This window comes from Gopherus evgoodei, chromosome 7 (assembly GCF_007399415.2).
Source record: "Gopherus evgoodei ecotype Sinaloan lineage chromosome 7, rGopEvg1_v1.p, whole genome shotgun sequence".
In the NCBI taxonomy this organism is placed as follows: Eukaryota; Metazoa; Chordata; order Testudines; family Testudinidae; genus Gopherus; species Gopherus evgoodei.
This window is the reverse complement of record NC_044328.1, coordinates 88,377,022-88,397,146: the sequence shown is the minus strand read 5'-3', so window position 1 is coordinate 88,397,146 and position 20,125 is coordinate 88,377,022. Positions and strand designations below refer to the sequence as shown.

The window sequence follows — 20,125 nt, the reverse complement described above, 5'->3', positions numbered from 1 at the left end:
TTGCCAAATACTTGGGCCAGAACATCTGATGTGTATGTTTGCCAAGAATAAATATTTAGAGTAACCAATGAAGCATAGCACATGGAAAAAAGATGTCAGACAATTAATTGGAACTAATTTCTTTTTTCCTAATGTAACCCATCCTTTTGAGTTACATTGCTGGTGGAAGGTTGTAGCAGTTAAGCTGGTAACTATTGTAATGATGCAGGATAGAAAGGAGATGTAATATTGGTTGGAGGAGATAAATTAGTTAAATTCAGCAGTATTTAATCATTCTTGTATTTCAAAAACTAGAGGGAGACTGAGGCTAAACTTAAAGAATAGCCAGTGTTTTATCTGCAGCTGCAGACACCACCACATGTTACCTAACTGTGGCATGAAATTGTTTGGCACAGAACACTCTGGAGGTTCCATAGTTACATGAGTTCTTAAACTTTTAAAATATTGGATAGTGTCTTACAAAAAAGTATTAGTTTGTAATGAGGCAAAGTTGTTTGGTCAGAATGAGCCAACAGCAAGCATCTGACACTAAGAGAAACTAGTGTTGGGTACAGGTTTCAGAGTCGTAGCTGTGTTAGCAAAAGAATAGGGAGTCCTTGTGTCACCTTAGAGACTAACAACTTTTTTTGAGCATAAGCTTTCGTGGGCTAAAACCCACTTCAGCGGATGCATGCAATGGAAAATACAGTAGGACGAGATATACACAGAAGACATGAAAAAATAGGTGTTGCTATACTAATTATAACGAGAGTAATCAGTTAAGGTGGGCTATCATCAGCAGAAGATGCCCCTCTGCCATGTGCATTGGCCAAACGGGACAGTCTGTACGCAAAAGAATAAATGGACACAAATCAGATGTCAAGAATTATAACATTCAAAAACCCGTCGGAGAACACTTCAATCTCCTCGGTCACTTGATTACAGACCTCAGTTGCAAAACTCCAAGAAAAAAAACAAACTTCAAAAACAGGCTCCAATGAGAAACTGCAGAATTGGAATTAATTTGCAGACTGGGAGTGGATGGGTCATTACACAAAGTAAAACCTATTTCCCCATGACAATTTTTTTCACCCTACTGTTACTCACACCACCTTGTCAACTGTTGGAAATGGGCCATCCTGATTATGACCACAAAAGTTTCTTTTCTCCTGCTGATAGCCAAGAGTAACTGATTACTCTCATCATAGTTAGTATGGCAACACCAATTTTTCATGTCCTCTGGGTGTATATATATCTTCCTACTGTATTTTCCACTGCATGCATCCGATGAAGTGGGTTTTAGCCTATGAAAGTTTATGCGCAAATAAATTTGTTAGTGTCTAATGTGCCAGAAGTACTCCTCATTCTTTTTATAGTGTTAGGTAGAGTATCCTTAAGAAAAGCTTTGCTTTTTAAATCAGGAACATTTCTATAATCTCAATTTACCTTTTACAATAGATTGAGAGTAAATGAGAGTCATTTTGGAGAAAAAAGTGTAGTTGCTAAAATCATAAGAAGTTTAATATAACTTCAAATTATTTAACTGAAGATGAATAAAAGGGCATCAACCATATTTAAAAAATGACAATCTTTTCTAATGTCTCTTGTTTCCAGAGCAAAATATACAGCATATACATAATTACATTTAAGTAACCAAACACGCAATTTACATTTTCCCAATTAATGCACATGATTCTTAATATCTCAAACCTGACCATGCAAAAAACCACTGCCAGTTAATCAGCAGTAAGAAATTTTTCATGCTACTGTATATTATTTTGAAGGAAAGGTATAGAGACAACATTGTTGGACCACATGTCATTGAGCGTTTGGAAGCCTCTGTTTACAATATTTAACTCCAAATGTTCAGAGACTATTTAGCCAGGATCTGTTCAAACTTAGGGTTAATAAAAGAGAATCCAGCAAATGCAGACTGATCCATAGATTCAATCAAGTTTTTGTCACTGTAAGATAACCGTGCCTTCTCACTCAGAAACTCTCGGTCAAAGTTGTTGTAGTCACTTGCTGATTTCTGTGTTAAACAAAGAGGGTGGAAATAGTTAGTGCTTCTTTGCTTTTCTGCACAGCTTCAGCCTAATCAGATCTGGCAAAGAGAGTTTTAAAAACTTGTAACAGTGAGCACAACATTAAAATGCTTCATTTACTATATGTAAGATCTTGAATCCCCACAGAGCATTACATTAGCATATTTTCAGAGTTATCACCCCAGTAGTTCTAATCATTGGAACAGTATTAAATTACACTACTTTACTGATGAAAATTCGAGCCAAACTACCGAGAAGGAAGTTAAGTAATGCTGTGTAGAAGCATGAAAAGTTTAGAAGTCTGTAGACAATGTTCTTGAAAGCTCATAGTGTCAATCTTTCTACATTTACTTTGTGGGACGTTCATTTTAGTTAAAGATGTCATAGTTGTTGGCCTATCCGTTACTGTTTTAACTAATGATCTTACCACTGTGCTAGCAGATAATGCAGATATTAGCTAACATGATCCCAGTGGAGAAAACCAGAACACTCATCTGTTGAATTGTTCATTCTCAGTGATAGAACCTCTTAGTCAACCAAAAAATTCCATGACTAAGATATGCTTTTTTAAAAGTAGTATTGCTAGAACTCCACCAGGGCTTAGAGGCTCTCTACAGGGGAGGAGATATCTAAGTAATAATTAAAGGCAAATAGCACTAGACTTAGATAGCTCCTTCTGCTGTGTAGGTAGAGGGAAAGAGCCATGTAAATACCAAACAAAGAAAAAGCTACAACTGAGAGTGACTACTAATCAATAAAATTGACAGGTGCCTATCCTTGGCTCTGCTCAAAGACCTTAACAGTTAAATTGTGCATATGATGGAGACAGAAATCCTTTCTTCCCCCTAGATATTAAAAGAAAACTGATTTTGAGGTGTGGAACACTTGCATTTCCTAGACTGGTATTAGATAGGGTTTTGGCTACTGTTCCATTACAGGAAAGCAGCATATGGTGCTAAATTAAGTGCTTTCCATATGCCTGTGGAAGATTCCTAATCCACATATAAATGTATAGTATGTCAGGAACAATTATAGTGAAAGTTATCTTTAAACATATATTGAGAAATGCAATCAGTGTTCAGACTCTTCTGGTCTGAGTGGCAGTGGTAATGATTATAGTAGAATATACAATTTAAAATAACTATATATAGTGTCATCTCAAGTGGTACTATGAATTTATTAATAATCTTTTATCATATGAGCATTCCCACACTATGCTTGATAACATGCAAGTACAGGCTGCTCTTAGTTGGACCAGCTGTAGATTTTTCCACTGATTTCTTTCACTGAAAAATCCTTATATCCACCTGTCGTTCATTTCCCCCATTCAGCTTCAACTGATAGACTGTTCACATTCCTTTCCTCCTGTTAGGAAACCTTCAAGCTTTTTTCATCATGTTGTTTCTTCAACAAGCATCTTTATTAGTGGCATCCTCATAAACAAAAACTGTTAGATAGTATGGCTAAGTCACCACCTGTCTCTAGATTCAGGAATGAGAATTGGGAAACTCAGAATGGCAGCACCTCTGGCTCTTATAGTCAATGTGAATCATCTAGGTAACCAACTCTGCGAGAACAGTGCAAAACCACGTAGAGTACAATAAGTGTTGGAATGATACATACCACTTTTGGTTTGAAAGGGGGCTCTACCTCTCTCTTCTCTAGTGCTGTCCAGTTGATGGTTTTGAAGAAAGAATGCTCCTTGATGTTCCCAGTAATTCCTAGTCTTTTTGTTGGATCCCTTTCAAAGAGCTTTGAAAGAAAATGTGTATAAGATTGAGTTCTGAATCCTTACATCTCCTCAGTGGGAAAGGGAACCCAGGGCTTTAGCTGGTTTTGGGGGTACACGGGCACTGACAAAGACGGGAATTGAATCATATGTACTGTGGAAGGGAACAGGTAAGCCACTGACGGTGTGATTGCTGCGCAGACCTACGTTGTTTTCATAGAGTGATTGCAGTTCACGTAGACATACCTGAGCTAACTTGAATCAAGCTAGCTCCGGTACTCAAGCAATGAAGCTGTGGCAGCATGGGCTTCAATATAGGCTGTACAAGCTCATCTAAGTCCCTGTTTAACTACTTATGGGGTAGCCTGGGATGAAGCGCATATTCCTGCAGCTTCACTGTTCCAGTACCTGAGCATACCCTGTGACTGCAGATCAGACATACCTGAAGGGTTTCCCTGTCCCCTCTAACATAGTATAGACTAGCCTTTAGTGCTAAATCTGCTTTGGTTTCAGTTTAATAAAAATCTTTCGCTGCTTGCTTAATAATTGCACTTCTGTAAAAGGTTTAAAATTATGAGGCAATACTTTACTGAAAGTGCAATTTGGTAACCTGGGACATTAGTGCCAGCTTCTCTTCCCTTAATACAAACTTAACAGTAGGACTTACTGACTGCGTTACAGCCAACACCTACCTTCTCCAATAAGTCCTTCGATTCCTTGGTAATCCACCGTGGGTAGTGAGGCGTGTCCACTCGGATTGACTCGAACAACTCATCCTCATCATCACCATGGAAAGGAGATTGTCCAATAAGCATCTCATACAGCAAGACTCCAAATGACCACCAATCCACAGAAAATGTGTACTTCAAGCCCTGAAGAATCTGTTGCCATGACAGGACATGTGCAGGGGAGAGAAACACAAATTCTAATAAGGAAATGCTACCTCCAGAGGCTCACTTAACCAGGTCCGCAAAGACTTAAAAATAATTTGTTGGTCATGTCCAAAATCCCAGTCTACGCCTTAAAAGGTTAAATAAATCAGCTTAGATTAATGCATTACTGGTAGAAAACTGATTAGGGATTTGCAGCTTCTTTTCATACACAATGTAGACCTGCATGTCAACTCCAGCAAAAAGAATGACAGGCATTTTCAAACTCTTCATAAATCAAGAAGCCATAGAAGAAAAAAATAAGTAAGCTTTTGACATGATTATGTCCTACTTAAAGGGCTACACTTGAGCTTGTAGCTAGCTGGATATGGAAACTGTGTAGCTAAATTTTTTGTCCAGATTTGTAAATATATTGGTTGTTCACTTGTAACATGGACTTCCTAGGGAGAAATATTGTTGGACACCTGACAACTTGGTTTTTCAATCTTTAGAAGAGAGAGGACTTAATTCTCTTCCCACTTGTACTAGTGTAAGTCATTGCCACTCCTGTGCAAGACGAACTATAGGACTGGAGGAAACAAGATTGATTGTGATCAAAGAAAACAATTTACTAAGGAATGGATGTTTGCTGTGATGGAGCTCTCATAGCTATAACTAGGATTTCAATGATCTCATTCTGGACTATAATACAGGGGAGATTTTAAAAGCAAGCGACTTAAGAGCACAAGTCCCATTGAATTTCAGTGGGACTTATGTTAAGTACTTAGCATTCCCCTGCCCCAACCCTCCCACATCAAAATGTTTTATATCTACAAGCTGGTTTCATGATGTGGGAGAAAGAGTCAGTGAAGATCAGCTTTGAATTTTTCAAAGAAAGGTATAACAATCCAATGGCTGGAAGTTGAAGCTAGATACATTCGGACTGGAAATAAGGTGTACATTTTTAATGGTGAGAGTAATTAACCATTGCAACAAACTACCAAGGTTTGTGTGGATTCTCCATCACTCACAATGGATGTTTTTTTCTAAAAGATCTGCTCTAGGAATTATTTTGGGGAAGTTCTACAGCGTGTGGTATACAGAAGGTCAGACTAAATGATCACAATGGTCCCTTATGGGCTTAGAATCTGAGTCATGTAAGGTCTCTAATGAAAGCCTATGTTACACAATAATTGCAACGTGTGTGTGTACATATATATATATATATACACACACACACACAGAGAAAATTACGTTCTTAAGGTCCGTGACTAGCGACTGGTCACCACAGGTAAAAAGCAGGTTTTCTTTCAGGAACAGAATGTCTGCTTACACTGTAAAATAAGTATTGTGTGGTCCTCCATTTACTGTCTGAAGTCAGTGCTAAGGAAGGATTGTGAAATCTTCAGAGAGGAAATATATAGGAAGACATGAACTAGCACTTTATAAAAAGGACAGTGAACTTTTAGTGGTATAACTATGGGACAGGGAGGTATATCCTCATTCTTTCCATCTGTGCGGCCAAGCTGCTAGCAAGTTTGTCCTTATGAGATGGGGTCTTAGTCACTCAACTTGAAAATGCTAGGAAAAAGACTTGAGGTAAACTAAGTTTTTGTCTCTAGAAAGTGCATTGATTTTGTTTTATATGTAACCATTTTTCTAGTATTCTCACTTTCTATCATGTGAACCTACTCTGTTTGATAGTAAACCTAGGGTTGTTTGCTTCACCCACAGCACTCATGAATAGTGTTGATCAGAGGAATCTTACAACTTGGTGTGTACTATTCCTTTGGGAAGAGCAGATCTAAGTTCTGTGAGTGTTCAGGGGAACAGAGGCTGAGCATTCCTGAGGGACACTCTGGATAGGATGGGCCTATCACTACCTGTACAGAGAGTAGGAGGCCTAGAAGGCAGTGCTTCTGTTGCCAGAGAGTAATGATTTTCCAGAGCTGATCCACAGCAGACAGAGACAAGACTGCCTCACAGTCATGGAAAAGCACCACAGTGGAATTATACCAGTGTTCATTGGGCAATAAAGCAGAAGGGATAACGGCTGCTTAAAACTTCACTAGCTGGATAGATTTAATATAAAAAAATGAATTGATATTTCAAAAACCCAATGCATGCTTTAGAGTTCTGCAGTATTTTTAGGACAGCATCTGGATTAATCTTGTTCTAACTGGATTACTAGCATTTGAATAAATATTTTTAAAAGTAAATTCTGTGAAAGGAAAGATAATTACATGTTGGTGATTGCCAAAGGAGGCTTTCTAAGCAAATTCCACATTACCATTATTAGAACTTTGCAATTCTAAGTACTTGACTGGTTCTGTGCTTACCTCAGGTGCTATGTAGTCTGGGGTACCACAGAAAGTGCTTGCTCTGTTCTCTCCACCCACATTCTCTTTGCACATCCCGAAGTCAGCTATTTTGATGTGGCCTTCTTTATCAAGCATCACATTGTCCAGTTTGAGGTCTCTAGATGGAAAGATTTAAAAAAAACCAAAAGGTCAGTATACTATTTGGTTGAAAACAAGTGACACACATTACTGCCAGGAGAAGTTAAACGGCCTCTCACCAGGTGAATATAATGACTAAAATATGTAGGTTTTTCCTATATGTCTCAGTGCAAGTTATTTATATTGTTAGTAGATCTGGGCAAATAACAGATTTTTTTTTATTTGAGTGGAACCGAAAATTTATTTCCAAAACTTTCAGCAAATCAGAGAAGTTTTCATTTATATTTCAGGAAACTTACATGTCTTGATTTTTACTATAATAATTCACCAAGATCTACGTAAATCTCTGAAATTTCAGTGTTGCCATATCTGCAGTCTTTGCAGAAATTTTTTTCACCCAGCTGTAAATGTGAATCCAAAAGACAATTTGTTGTGTACCCTTCCCTCTCCTCCCCCTCCATGTTTTAACTATTTCCACATTAAGACAATACCTAAGAAGTGAGCTAGGTAAAACGGAAGTTTCTGCAAGCATAACCACAGGAGCTATAGCTAGGTGCAGCACTCCTATCACTACTTGCATCTGTTATAACTGAGTTTTCCCCTTTCCCTGTAAGCACCTGGTAAATTACTATAATCTATTTTTCTATCCTTACCATGTTTGCCTTTTGCCAAAATCCATTGTGATATTATTACCTAGAAGGAAATAGACTTATGTTCAGGACAGTTTCTCCTGGTCCCTGTTTTCATTGGTGGCTGAAGGGAAGAAGTTAAATGTTTGGTACAGAATTACTTAGTAAGTATTGGGAATTAATAACTCACAATTTATAAGAACTAAAAGACCTGAAAACAGCTACCTTTTACAACTAGCTCACAAATATTTTACAAGAGTCCCTGCCATAGCGTGAAGGGAAAAAATCATAGGCAAAGTGTCTGAGGATTTTGGGACAGCAACGTGTACCTTCCAACAACTGTTCTGAAGCTATTTCACCTGAGACACTATTGCCATTGAACAGATGCCTGCACAATGAGTAACTGAAAAATCCAAACTCTTCCCTACCCATGTTGCAAAGATGGCATTTGTACAGAATATCTTTGAAAAAATGAACAAGGCTAATCACTAATTTCATGTACTGGTATCCTCTGTGGAAATTCATGGGACATTAATGAACCACAGAAGAGACTTGTCTCCTGCTTGTCAGCAGCTCAATTTGGATTCTACATCTCCATTTTGTAGCAAGTGCAAGGATTCTTATTTCTGGCTGGGATTTTCAAAAGTGGTTAGATGACTTGGGAACACAGCTCCCTGTGAAAGTCGAATTCTTGCCTTCAGTTATTTTCTTTCTGGGTTAAAAAATAGTTCCAACTACCCTGTCATCACTTGTATACTGCCAGTTGAAATAGGATATGTCAGAGCTATTGCTCAAATACCTGAACACTTCATGATTTAGATGTAGCTGAAATGTCAAGCCTAGTTTTGTTTAGTTGTGAAGATTATAGACCACAGCATTATTGCTAATTCTGTTCTATAATTCTAGATACTTGCTTTGAAGTCTCTTAGGGCAATGTTCTGTGTGTCTAGAAACTCACTTGGATTCATCTGTACTAAATTTTGTTTTTGTAAGTTTTGGCATGACCAGAATGAGATTTCATCCAAAGGCCAACCAACTTGTACAGTCATCTGTGACTAGATGCCAAGTATAGCAGCAGGGGATTGCACTACACTTCACAGTGACCACAGTAAATTAATGTTAAACACTGTGTTCACACTGTTTTTCTGAAGTCTTATTAAATCATTTAATAGTGTGAACATTATTGATGCAGTATCTCCAAGCCTGCAGGAAAAGCAGTTACAGTCCCTTCTTTGAAGTATTATGCATTTTTTTGTGTGCAGCAACACATACCAAGAAAGGCAGACTGAACAGCTGTCAACAACCCTGCTACTGACCTATACAGACATAATTAGAGCAGCTGTTTCACAAGATGACTGGGAATTCTTTTTTTTCCTGGGTGAGTTCCCGAAAGCAGCTGTTAAGATTGTCAAGAGAGGGTGATCTACTGCTCAAGACCATGAAACAAATGTCAGAACTGTCCTTGACCACTCCAGAAGCACATGGTGTGACAGGCTGCACTGTTAATCCTCTCTCCAAGATTGGACATGACCCCCTACCTGTCCCATTTGATTATAGCTGTTGATACATAGACAAACGTCATTATTCTCATTTAAATGATTTCCTTTGCTCCAGTAAAATCAAATAACCTTTGACAATTCACCTGGAATCTGTTCATTCCAGCAACACAAAAGTTAAGCCCATAAAATCACTACAAACTTGTCTACATGGGAAAATTTACCACCAGAACTCCCTTTCAGGTGGGGGCACATCATCTAGAATAAGCATGTGTTTCCACCATTTGTTTTGCTGATAGATGTCTTCATATAGATAAATCCTCAGGCTGTTAAGCAAAGGTTTTTCATTTGATTGTCAAGTGTCTTGGGGTCTGCTTCCATTGCCTTCTCCTATGCCTGCACATTACAGCCCCTCAATGAAGATGCAGTGTGGGCTGCTTTGAGTAGCACCCACTTTCAGAAATTTGCTAATAGTTGATGGATGTATACAGGAGATGTAACCCAAATATCCACAGGAAACATGCAGTGGAACATTTTCTCCCCTCTGCCTCTTTAAAAAAAAAAGAGGGACCATCCTCTTCCTTCAAATTTAGCACATAAAGGCTAGTGTTATCAGAACTGCTGACTTGCATAACTAGCAGCAGCACCATAGCATACAGCTAGTCTTCTTTTTCTTAGACCCGCTACTAAATATGGGCAAGTGTACATATATGCTGAACCAGGACATTACATAGTAACTTAAGTCTTACCGCTTTCCCTTACTGAAACATAAATGTAAGAGGCAGCGAAGGTTCCAGTTTGAGCTCAGCAGCACCAGGAAATGGAGTTACACCATATTTACTCAACTGCACTTGAGAGCAGAATGTAGCCCACAAGGTCTAAACATAGCACAGTGTGAAGAATGTGGACATCTGCAAGCTCATGTCTGACCTGAAGTTACAGCCCAGGAAGCAGTGTCTCTCTCTCCTTATTTCCTAGAGAAGGCAGCAGCGGAGAGCTTTAGCCTCAGTGCTTTTCACAAAGTCAAGCACAGCCTCATGGAACCTCTAAATCTCCATTACCACTAACATAAAGTCAAACTATCTTAGTCTGAGTACTGTGCTTGGCAATAACTAATGGGAAACAAAGACACTTCTGTGTAATATAAATAATATTTCATTATACTTGTTGCCAAGGAGAAAACACAAGAAAACAATTACAGATTCATCTCAAGTACTTGCTGAATTGCATCTTAATACCCTTGGAATAAAATCAAATGTTTAATAAAGAACCGTTTCTTGTATGTGTCCTGGTTGTAGGTTAATCACAGAATCCACTAATACATCACAAGAAATATGCCAAGTGTTAAGGGCCCCGTATCAGAGGCGATCACCACTCACCTATAAATAATGCCTTTGCTGTGAAGAAATTGTAAACCGCATACTATTTCAGCTCCATAAAACCTGAAATAGAGTAACAACACTTCAAACTGGCTTGCTTAGACATTTACTACACTGTGAATGCAACTAAGAAGAAGTTTTTTTAAAGAAAGATGAATAGTACTGTAAGTTTACATAATTTATTTGGAGGGGGGAATCCCATATTTAGTTTTTGCATAATTACCTTGTATAGCTTGCAATATGGACATAATGCAGTGTTGAATACTATTACGGGTGGATTACTGTATGTAATAAAACTGCAGTTAAAATTAATCTCTCATATTTTTCCAAGGAATGTGGCCTGAAAGCTACAAGTTATTGTGTGTATAGAACTGAATAGCAGTGTTATAACAAACTCCAAACATTATGGAAGATAGCAACTTCCTTTTCTTCCACCATGAAACATTCTCCCTCATCTAACCTTTAATCTTCCTTTACACACTTGCAGAGAGGGGTATAGCTGAGCTTCAAGAGGCAACAGTAAAGAATAAAAGGTCAGACTATCAGGAATCTCATGGGATCACCTTAAAATGGATGGGGTTCTTCATGCAAGAGAACACTACACCCCATCTTTCAACAGTAAACCTGACTATAAAAGAAGTCAGTGAAATAAAAGTAGAGCTGAACAAACTAAACACCTTCCTTCAGCATTCACCAAAATATCTGTGTGATGGGATTTTTGTTGAATTTTACTTAAATTTTGAATGGCAAGACCATCTCTGATGAACTTTAGTTTAAATGACAGAGAAAACTAGCCTTAAGATGTTACACAAGAGGCTATGGTGTAATAGAGGTTGGTCTTGTAAGACAGACGAAACAGAACTATAGGCAATTTGGGGATTTTAATGAAAGTGGCCTCTTGTAAAGTTTGTTGGGAGGGCTTACTGCTGTTTGGGGAAACTGGAGTCAGATCAAACTCTGATCCTAGCAGTACACTCAGGATCTGGACAGGAGGGAGCTGTCTCTCATCTATGTGGCCCCCTCTGGTGGTCCTAAAAGTAGGATGTGCCAGTCTAACATGGAATATTTGAAAGGGGGAGGAAGAGAATAAAAGGATCCCTTCAAGCTTCCCATGCCCCCTCCCTTTTGTGAAGAACTAGACTGAATAATTTTAAAACCTAACTGCCAACTTGTTCTCATTCCTGGAACAAGATGCATCTGGCAACCAATCCAGAGCTTCTGAAAAAACACTGTGGAAAGAGATATCCTGCACTCTAACCTATTGTTCGAGTAAAAGTAATTTGAGAAGCTTTCTTATTGAAAGCAACGCAAGTAACATGACTAGATAACTAGGCGTGAGTGTGAGTTCTGCAAGGTGGAGTCCCTCTGTTGTAAATCCATCTTGGACTTTGCCCCACAGCCCTTTATGCCAAAACTCTGTGATGAAATGAAACCTGATTCTTGTTAATACAGCACACAGTAATTTACATGTAATCCCAAACTGCATATAATCAAGTCCATCACTAGGCTTTTTTAATTTTTACAGTAGCACACACAGATTAAACGTTTACCCAATGCCCTTCTCTATTAATTTTTGCACACCCTAAATTTAATGATGACAATAAAAAGGCTATTGCCTTTTTAAACCTGTTTCACAGAAGGCATCTACCAACCCTGCTGCCTGAAGTTTAATTCCTTCTAAATCATATGATTATTTGCTCAATGTGCCCATAAATGATCCATAATCATTACTACTAATATATGAATGATTTAATTTTTTGTGATTTTTTTTTAATTGCTAATCTCAGCTAAGGGAATAGGAAGCATTTGTATCTGATCAGTCTCCTTTTAGCTAAACACTCAGAAGAGAAATTACATTTTTATGAAGTTTAAACAAAGAATAAGTGGATACTGTACTCTGATGCACAGCCAGTTAGGTTGGTATTTTTATTCTGCTAATGAATGAATCTTAAATTTTTGGAATTTAAGAAAATAAATGAAGCTTGCACTTTAAATTTGGCTTAGAGTATGAGGTAGAGCTGTGGGAAATTCTGACATTTCTTCTCACTCCAAATCAGGACATAGAATCATGGAATATCAGGGTTGGAAGGGACCCTCAGGAGATCATCAAAGCAGGACCAATCCCCCAATTAAATCATCCAACCAATTTTTGCCCCATATCCCTAAATGGCCCCCCCCCAAGGGTTGAACTCACAACCCTAGGTTTAGCAGACCAATGCTCAAACCACAGCTATCCCTCCCCCCAAGGACAAGAAGTTGAACTTTATTTTTAAAAAATCATTTCAGAAATTGTTTTATTGAACTGAATCTAAAAATGAACCATTACAGGTCAGTTTAATAAAACAGAATATTTGAATTCTGGAAGATTTTTCCCAATGAAAATGAAGGGAAGGCAGAAAATGTTTGGATTCTAATCTGCCAAGTAAGTAGAGAGTCTCCCTCTACCATATCAAGTTTGCAACACAAGGCACCCTAATTCACCAATGGTTACTTGTTTTTACTACACCAAAAGATAGAAAATTGAAGGGGGTAGGGGAACACACTTTTCTCACACGTAGAAGTTCAATATATAAGGATGTAGGTCCAGAGTCTTGCACAAGATACTATCCTAATAGGAAAATTGCATCTGAAACACTGCTAAGAAACATAATTCACATTCTGCAGCTTCCTTCTTGTCTAGAAATGGCTTATTAAGTTCCTCTGGCTATTTGAAGTAATTAAACCCAACTTTACAAAGGAAATTAAAAGAAGGATAAGAGAACATTTCCCTGTGCCACCACACACCACTAGTCCATTATTTCAGAAGGTCATTCAGTGTATGGAACAAATGCTTTCAAATATGTCTTGACTATTCAGCCAATTAAATAGATTGGCTGAAATCACTAGGTCCTTTAGAACAGGGACTGCAACCTTTGGCACGCGACTCGCCAGAGTAAGCACCCTGGCAGGCCGGGTTGTTTACCTGCTGCGTCTGCAGATTTGACTGATCACAGCTCCCACGGGCCGCAGTTTGCCACACCACTTACTGCAGCCCCCATTGGCCTGGAGCAGTGAACTGCGGCCAGTGGGAACCGGGATTGGCTGAACCTGCAGATGCTGCAGGTAAACAAACCGGCCCAGTCCGCCAGGGTGCTTACCCTGGCGAGCCGCGTGCCAAAGATTGCCGATCCCTGCTTTAGAACTGTAAGTAGTTAAAAAACAAACAAACCATGAACTGTTCTCTCAGCACAGCTTGTCCAAGATGCATTTTTTTGTTTAAAGCTTATTTTAAAAACTCCCAAGAAAAGTAGCAAGGTAGCTCACTTATTTGGGACTTACGTTGCTCTATAGAGATCAAAGCGCCCCTTATCCTGTATGTGGAACATCAGGTCTCCTCCATTCAAGAACTCCATAACAAAAAACAGATGATCCTATTTACAAAGCAGGAGAGAACACAAAATTAACTTGCTTATGCAATTGTGACTCAGCATGGAGATGCTGCTTCTCTCTGACCAAGAAAAGGAATAAGAACTGGTGAGGGAGAGAGGAAGGTGGCTTATGGCTTTTACAGAATGGTCTTTGACTTTCCCAGCACACTCAAGCTTTTCCCTCCTGCTCACACCCCCGAACAAAAACCAAAAAGTCCCATTGCTACAGATTTCATTAGCTCAATGACATCCTATGTATCTTATTTTCAGAGTTCATGTGTTTACAGGTTGGATATGAATGTACATTTTAATGAATCTTCCATTTGTGCTTCCCTTAACTTATGTGAGTCATCATTTTAGATTGTGGACGAAACCAGTAATTGAAGCAAATGTTTAAATTAAAACTCCTCTCTCTGGCTGTAGACTTCGTAAATGCTGTACTTTGCCAGTCTGACCCAGTGTTATTTTACACCTACTTTGCACAAACTACTACCTAAAGTGCAAGGCAGAGAAGAATCAGAGCCAATACCTTCAGTCAATTAACATATTTCACTCATGCAGAGAAACAGATTGTATCTGTTCACTAATCCATTTTGCTTTGTTATTGATACCGGTATTCTCATAAAGGCAAAAGTTAAATCATAGTATACCTTAGTTTGAAATGTGCAGTAGAGGTGAGTAAGGAATGGGTTTTCCCATGCAAGAGCTAGGACCCGCTTTTCCACCATGGTACATTCCACGTCATCATCGATTAGCACCACATCCTTTTTCAGAGCTTTAATAGCAAAGAATTCATTCTTCCCTTTCAGTTCAGCAAGAAGAACCTGCAAACACAGGAAGACTTCAGGGCATATGTAAGAAAAGTTGATTTAGCTAATACTGCTAATCAGCAGAGGAGAATTTTAGGACAAGGCATTTAAAGAAGGTTGCATAGCTCAAAAAAAAATATTAAAAAATAGGGAGATTCATGCCACCCCTCTATAGCCCCTCAGCCCAAAGGCAAAGCTAATGGATTTTATGATGGGGTGCATCACAGAAATTGTGGTGTACCAGCCCAAACAGGTGGCAAAATGTAAGACATCTGTGCAGTTCCTCTGTTGCTATCACTTGAGCTCATGGACTAGAAGAAAGAACATGAACCCTATTCATTCCTTTGAGATTTTTCATTGCTGTGAAATAATCCAACTAACAGTCACGTCCAAAATCCCCCTCCTTACTGACCTATGCGGGGCTAGCATAGAACTCAGCTCCATGATAGACAGAGGACATGGAGTCACTCCTGCTCTGCATCAACCCTGCTTCTGTCCAATTCAACTCATGGTGGTGCCACTGCACTTGGGTGCTCTATATTATTTTATGTCGTAGAGCACAAAGGCTTATGTATCTTTTTGGGTATTAAAGGAAGAAATCAAGAAACAAAGGGACAGCAGGTAGTGCATTGTAGATCCTTTTTTGAGTCCCAACACTGCTCTTGGTCAGTTGTGATTTTACAGGTGTTGGGATTTTTAATCCATTCCATTCCATTAGCAGTAACAGTTTCACAACAAAGGGTTAATAAAATTCTCTCCCCACAAAATGAAGATTGTTTACTTAAGTGAAATTAGCCCATAACACTTGAGAATAAAAGGCAAATCAACTTAAGCGCTTCCCACTTGTTACTCACCTTTCCAAAGCTTCCTTTCCCTAGTACTTTGTGAAAGACAAAGCTGTCTATGGTGAATTTTCTCCTGGTTCGTGAAGCTGGTATTGGTGTACTTCCCTCCCAGAGCTTATCATACTCGCTGTTATCTGCTAATGCAAACCATTATTTTGAAATTCAGCATGGGCACTTTTCATAACAGAGATCCCTATAATTTCTGACTTTGAAGTGCTAAAATGCCAATAGTTCGTCAAATCTGCTGCTGATGCTGGTGACCATAAACATGAGGACCTTTCAAAGAAGCTAAATCGTTCAAATGAAGTTAAAATTTGGGGTCTAAATCTGGGATTTTACTAAACTCAAATCTTGGATTACTAAACAACATCTGGCATTTTACTAAATTCATATTATGCTCAAAGGCCCTGAGTATCTGCTTTGCCCAAAGAATGCAAGGCGTAACCTTGTTCAGGGGGAGGGTATTTGTTAAAGGCTGCTTTAAACTATCTGCTCTGATCCTAGGTGTGTTGTGCACCACATTGCAGCCTGCTTACTTACACTAGGGGACTAAACTTCTCTAATTTATGTGGGATGGCAATGGGCCATTGTAACAGCTACGGACTGCCGTGAAGCAGGGAAATCTTGGATACACCCCTTTTTACTAGCCACATACTCAAACATGGTTGCATAGGGGTATAAGCACAGGAGTTGTTACTCCACCAGAGGATCCTCATATGTAAATTGATTCTCCCACTGAGGGCTGTGCCAGCTTTAGAGCTGCTTTGCACTGGCAGCATGTCACAAAGTGTCTGTACTGTAGGAAAGAATTTGGTCCAATATGCCCTTGCTATACTTTAAGGCCTTTCTTGCCAGACATTAGTATGGCAAATTGGAAAGATTCATTAAGAGTGATCATTTACCAAGCAATTCAATAAAATCAGCTCAGTACATAGTAGCTTCTATCAGATTTCATGGGACCATCCACATTGGTATAAGTCATTTTGAATTTTAACTCCAATATTCTGATCTGTGTTACTGAGGATTTCCTCCCCTGATTTCCCTATCTGTTCTCACTCTCTAAAAATATTTTAATTATCACATTAGTAGAATAAGAATTACGTTGAGAGGACTGATACAACTCTGACAGTAAGATTATATTAAATGTGTTACAAAATGACATCCCCTTCTCTTCATTTTTGAACAGAACTGCACACATGGAATTAGTGTGTGGGTTTTGTTTTGTTTTTAAGTACGTCTTCCATTTAGTCCCAACTAATATATTTTAGTTGACTCCAGTTTTTCAGATCAACACTATGCTTGTCATTTCACAAAGATTTCTACATTCCGTGAGTCAGTCAAGGTCTTAAGAATATGTACTGTATAGATTTCCATTACAATATGTTGAATATTTACATGTGCACCTCTCCAATTAATGTTCCATTCACAAATTCTGTCAGAGAAATTATGCTAGAATGAGAATATAGCAAAATCTGCAGGAATTTGAGCCTGCTCTCATTTATCTCAATGCATCTCTGGTTACTCTTGGGCAAAAGAATCCACTGATCTTTATAAATAATCACTTTGTTTCACAATGTTCTCTGTGTTTTTGAAGAAAAAGGTGTCCGAGGAATAAAATCTTACTAATATTTTCAGTGTTCTAGGGGAGTTTCAGTCAACAATCTTTTAAGTATAAATTAATTACTTATTTTTAATAATTTAAATTAATTGAATGCATTAAATTATTTGCAAGTCTAAATTATTAAAATAGCATTGATGTGTTATTGATATTTCACGTTCAGGCTGATATTTGCAAAGCTCTAAATATTACTTACCTGAACATAAGTTAGACACAAGAGTTGTACAAAGACTGTAAATATCTTTGTATATTAAATCTGCCTTTTTGTTAGAAAAATAATAAAACATTGTTTTCAATGTATAGTCATAGCAAATAACTGCCTGTGATTAACATTTCAGTATATGTGTCAGTCTGGTAATTACCTATGCATAAGTAAGAGAAAATTCAATAAATTTCATTTCTTACCTGTTGTATCTCCACCCAAAGCTTTAGATTTCTTATCAAAATCCTGGTAAATACCAACATTTTCTAGTGACCCAGAATCAGATTTTCTGGTCGATTTCTGTACAGGAGCAGAAGGCATTTGAGGTTATTCTTGCACTGTAATTAGCATATACTAATTAGTAATTAGTAAGTATCACCTGAGAAGTTTTAGTTGTTGCTTTGTCTTTATTATAAGCAAATCTCACTCATGCAAAATGTGCATTTACTACTTTGTCTAGAAGCCTTTGGCAATGGAAAACTGAAGAATTATAATACACACATTTTATTTACTAAAATCCCTTTTATAGCATCCGCACTGTCCACTGTCATATGTTGTAAGAAAATAAACAGACTCAAAAATGGTGTTAAAAATTTTTGAACACTCTATTCTACCACCTCTGCCAGTGCTATCCATTGAAAATTATGGGTTCAAAATATCATAGCTTTAAATGATAGAGAGGGAGGGACAAACATGAACCAGGGCAAGAATGCTGGTTGGGGAACAGCCTTCACAAAAGTGTGTATTACTTTAAAGTTTAAACAATATACAGGAGGAGTCATTATGTCCTAGACACAGAAAAGAATCACTAGGTTATTGGTGTTGTAAGCAACTTTTTCATATTGCTGTTCTTTATGTAAGTGCACTGTTTAATTTTATTTTAGTAGTTAACCTCTTTAGATTTTCATGTAGTGAAAATATTGTTCTATCAGCCCTACATTTTTTTAAAAAGTAAATATCACACAAAAGCTTAGGAAAGGTAGCTTGAGATGGAATTCTGAGATGTACTTCACTTCATTAAGCACGTGGCTCTATGTTTTTCAGTTATGCTGTTATTTCACAGCCAGTATACAGTTTCCTGCTTGTAAATGAAAGCCAGTGGGACCCAGCTGTAAAAGCAGCAACCACCAGGCTCAGGAGATCAAGAAGTTAATACTGGGGATGTGTTAGTTCCAGCAAACAGAACCTCTGATAAGCTAAAATCATGGAGTATAACATTTATGTTTTCAACATGTCATGAAAAAGTACAGATTACTACAAACAAAATTTTGCAAAAGCTGATTTGTTTTTCACCATTTATACCAAACACTGCAGAAGAATGTTTAAATACAACAAAAAAGAAAAAAACAACCTTGTTCTTGGGATTAAAAACAAAATTTCAGTAGAACGTTTTCAATTATCTTAAGGTTGTTTTTTTTTTAAACCTGCAGTTTCCCTTTAAAACCTCAAAAGGGCTTTCAGCACTTAGGCCTGGTCTACACTACGCGTTTATACCGAATTTAGGAGCGTTAAACCGAATTAACCCTGCATCCATCCATAGAACGTAGCCCTTTATTTCGATATAAAGGGTTCTTAATATTGATAATCTGTACTCTTCCCCGACGAGGGGAGTAGTGCTCAAATCGGTATTGCCATTTCGAATTAGGGTTAGTGTGGCTGCAATTCGATGGTATTGGCCTCCGGGAGCTATCCCACAGTGCACCATTGTGATCGCTCTGGACAACCATCTGAACTCGGATGCACTGACCAGGTAGACAGGAAAAGCCCTGCGAACTTTTGAATTTCATTTCCTGTTTGCCCTACATGGAGCGCTGATCAGCATGGGTGGTCATGCAGTCCCAAATCCAAAAAGAGCTCCAGCATGGACCATACGGGAGATACTGGATCTGATCACTGTATGGGGAGACAAATCTGTTCTATCAGAGCTCCGTTCCAGAAGACGAAATGCCAAAGCATTTGAAAAAATCTCCAGGCTATGATAGACAGAGGCCACAGCAGGGACTCAACACAGTGCTGCGTGACAAGCGTAACGGAAAGCCAAAGAATCAAATGGAGGGAGGGAGGGGGGACTGAGCACTCGAGCTATCCCACAGTTCCTACAGTCTCCGAAAAGTATTTGCATTCTTGGCTGAGCTCCCAATGCCTGAAGGGTCAAAAACATTGTTGCCAGTGGTTCAGGGTATATGTCATCAATTTACCACCCCCATCAAAGAAAAGGGAAAAAAATAGTTTCTCGCCTCTTTTCAATGTCACCATATGTCTACTGGATGCTGCTGGTAGACGGGGTGCTGCAGCACGAAATAGCAGCACCCTTTCCCCTCCCCTCCCCTCCCCGGTGGCAGACGGTACGGTACAATATGACTGATAGCCATCCTCGTCATCATCCCATGAGTGCTCCTGGCTGGCCTCGGTAAGGTCGGGGGCGCTTGGGCAAAAATGGGAATGACTCATGGTCATTCCCTTCTTTAAGCTTTGTCTCCTGGAGATTCAGTCCTGGCAGACGGTGCAATAGGGCTGGTAACCGTCCTCATCATAGCAGCTGGAGGCTGAGCTCCTCTCCCCTCCCATCCCCTTTCAGGTCTAATGGAGATTCTAGACTATTATAGCAATGGGAGGCTGCGCTCCTCTCCCCCCACCCTTTAATGAGTAATAGAGATGT

The 20,125-nt window shown here is 38.7% G+C and overlaps 1 protein-coding gene across 5 annotated transcripts in view; it reads right to left on the bottom strand.

Moving 5' to 3' along the window:
• Positions 1 to 1,386: 1,386 nt before the first annotated feature.
• Positions 1,387 to 20,125, bottom strand: part of PRKCD (protein kinase C delta) — a 135,498-nt gene continuing 116,759 nt past the window's right edge. For 4 of the 5 annotated variants that reach the window (XM_030570367.1, XM_030570366.1, XM_030570368.1 and 1 more), the window contains exons 10-18: positions 17,670 to 17,766; positions 15,656 to 15,783; positions 14,643 to 14,816; positions 13,904 to 13,995; positions 10,586 to 10,648; positions 6,962 to 7,100; positions 4,446 to 4,634; positions 3,648 to 3,776; positions 1,387 to 2,011 (exon numbers count right to left, since the gene is read on the bottom strand). In XM_030570367.1, the coding sequence (XP_030426227.1) occupies positions 1,853 to 2,011; positions 3,648 to 3,776; positions 4,446 to 4,634; positions 6,962 to 7,100; positions 10,586 to 10,648; positions 13,904 to 13,995; positions 14,643 to 14,816; positions 15,656 to 15,783; positions 17,670 to 17,766 (1,170 nt within the window). In that variant the 3' untranslated portion in view covers positions 1,387 to 1,852. The remainder of the gene's footprint in view (positions 2,012 to 3,647; positions 3,777 to 4,445; positions 4,635 to 6,961; positions 7,101 to 10,585; positions 10,649 to 13,903; positions 13,996 to 14,642; positions 14,817 to 15,655; positions 15,784 to 17,669; positions 17,767 to 20,125) is intronic. The other variant, XM_030570370.1, reaches the window with a different exon arrangement.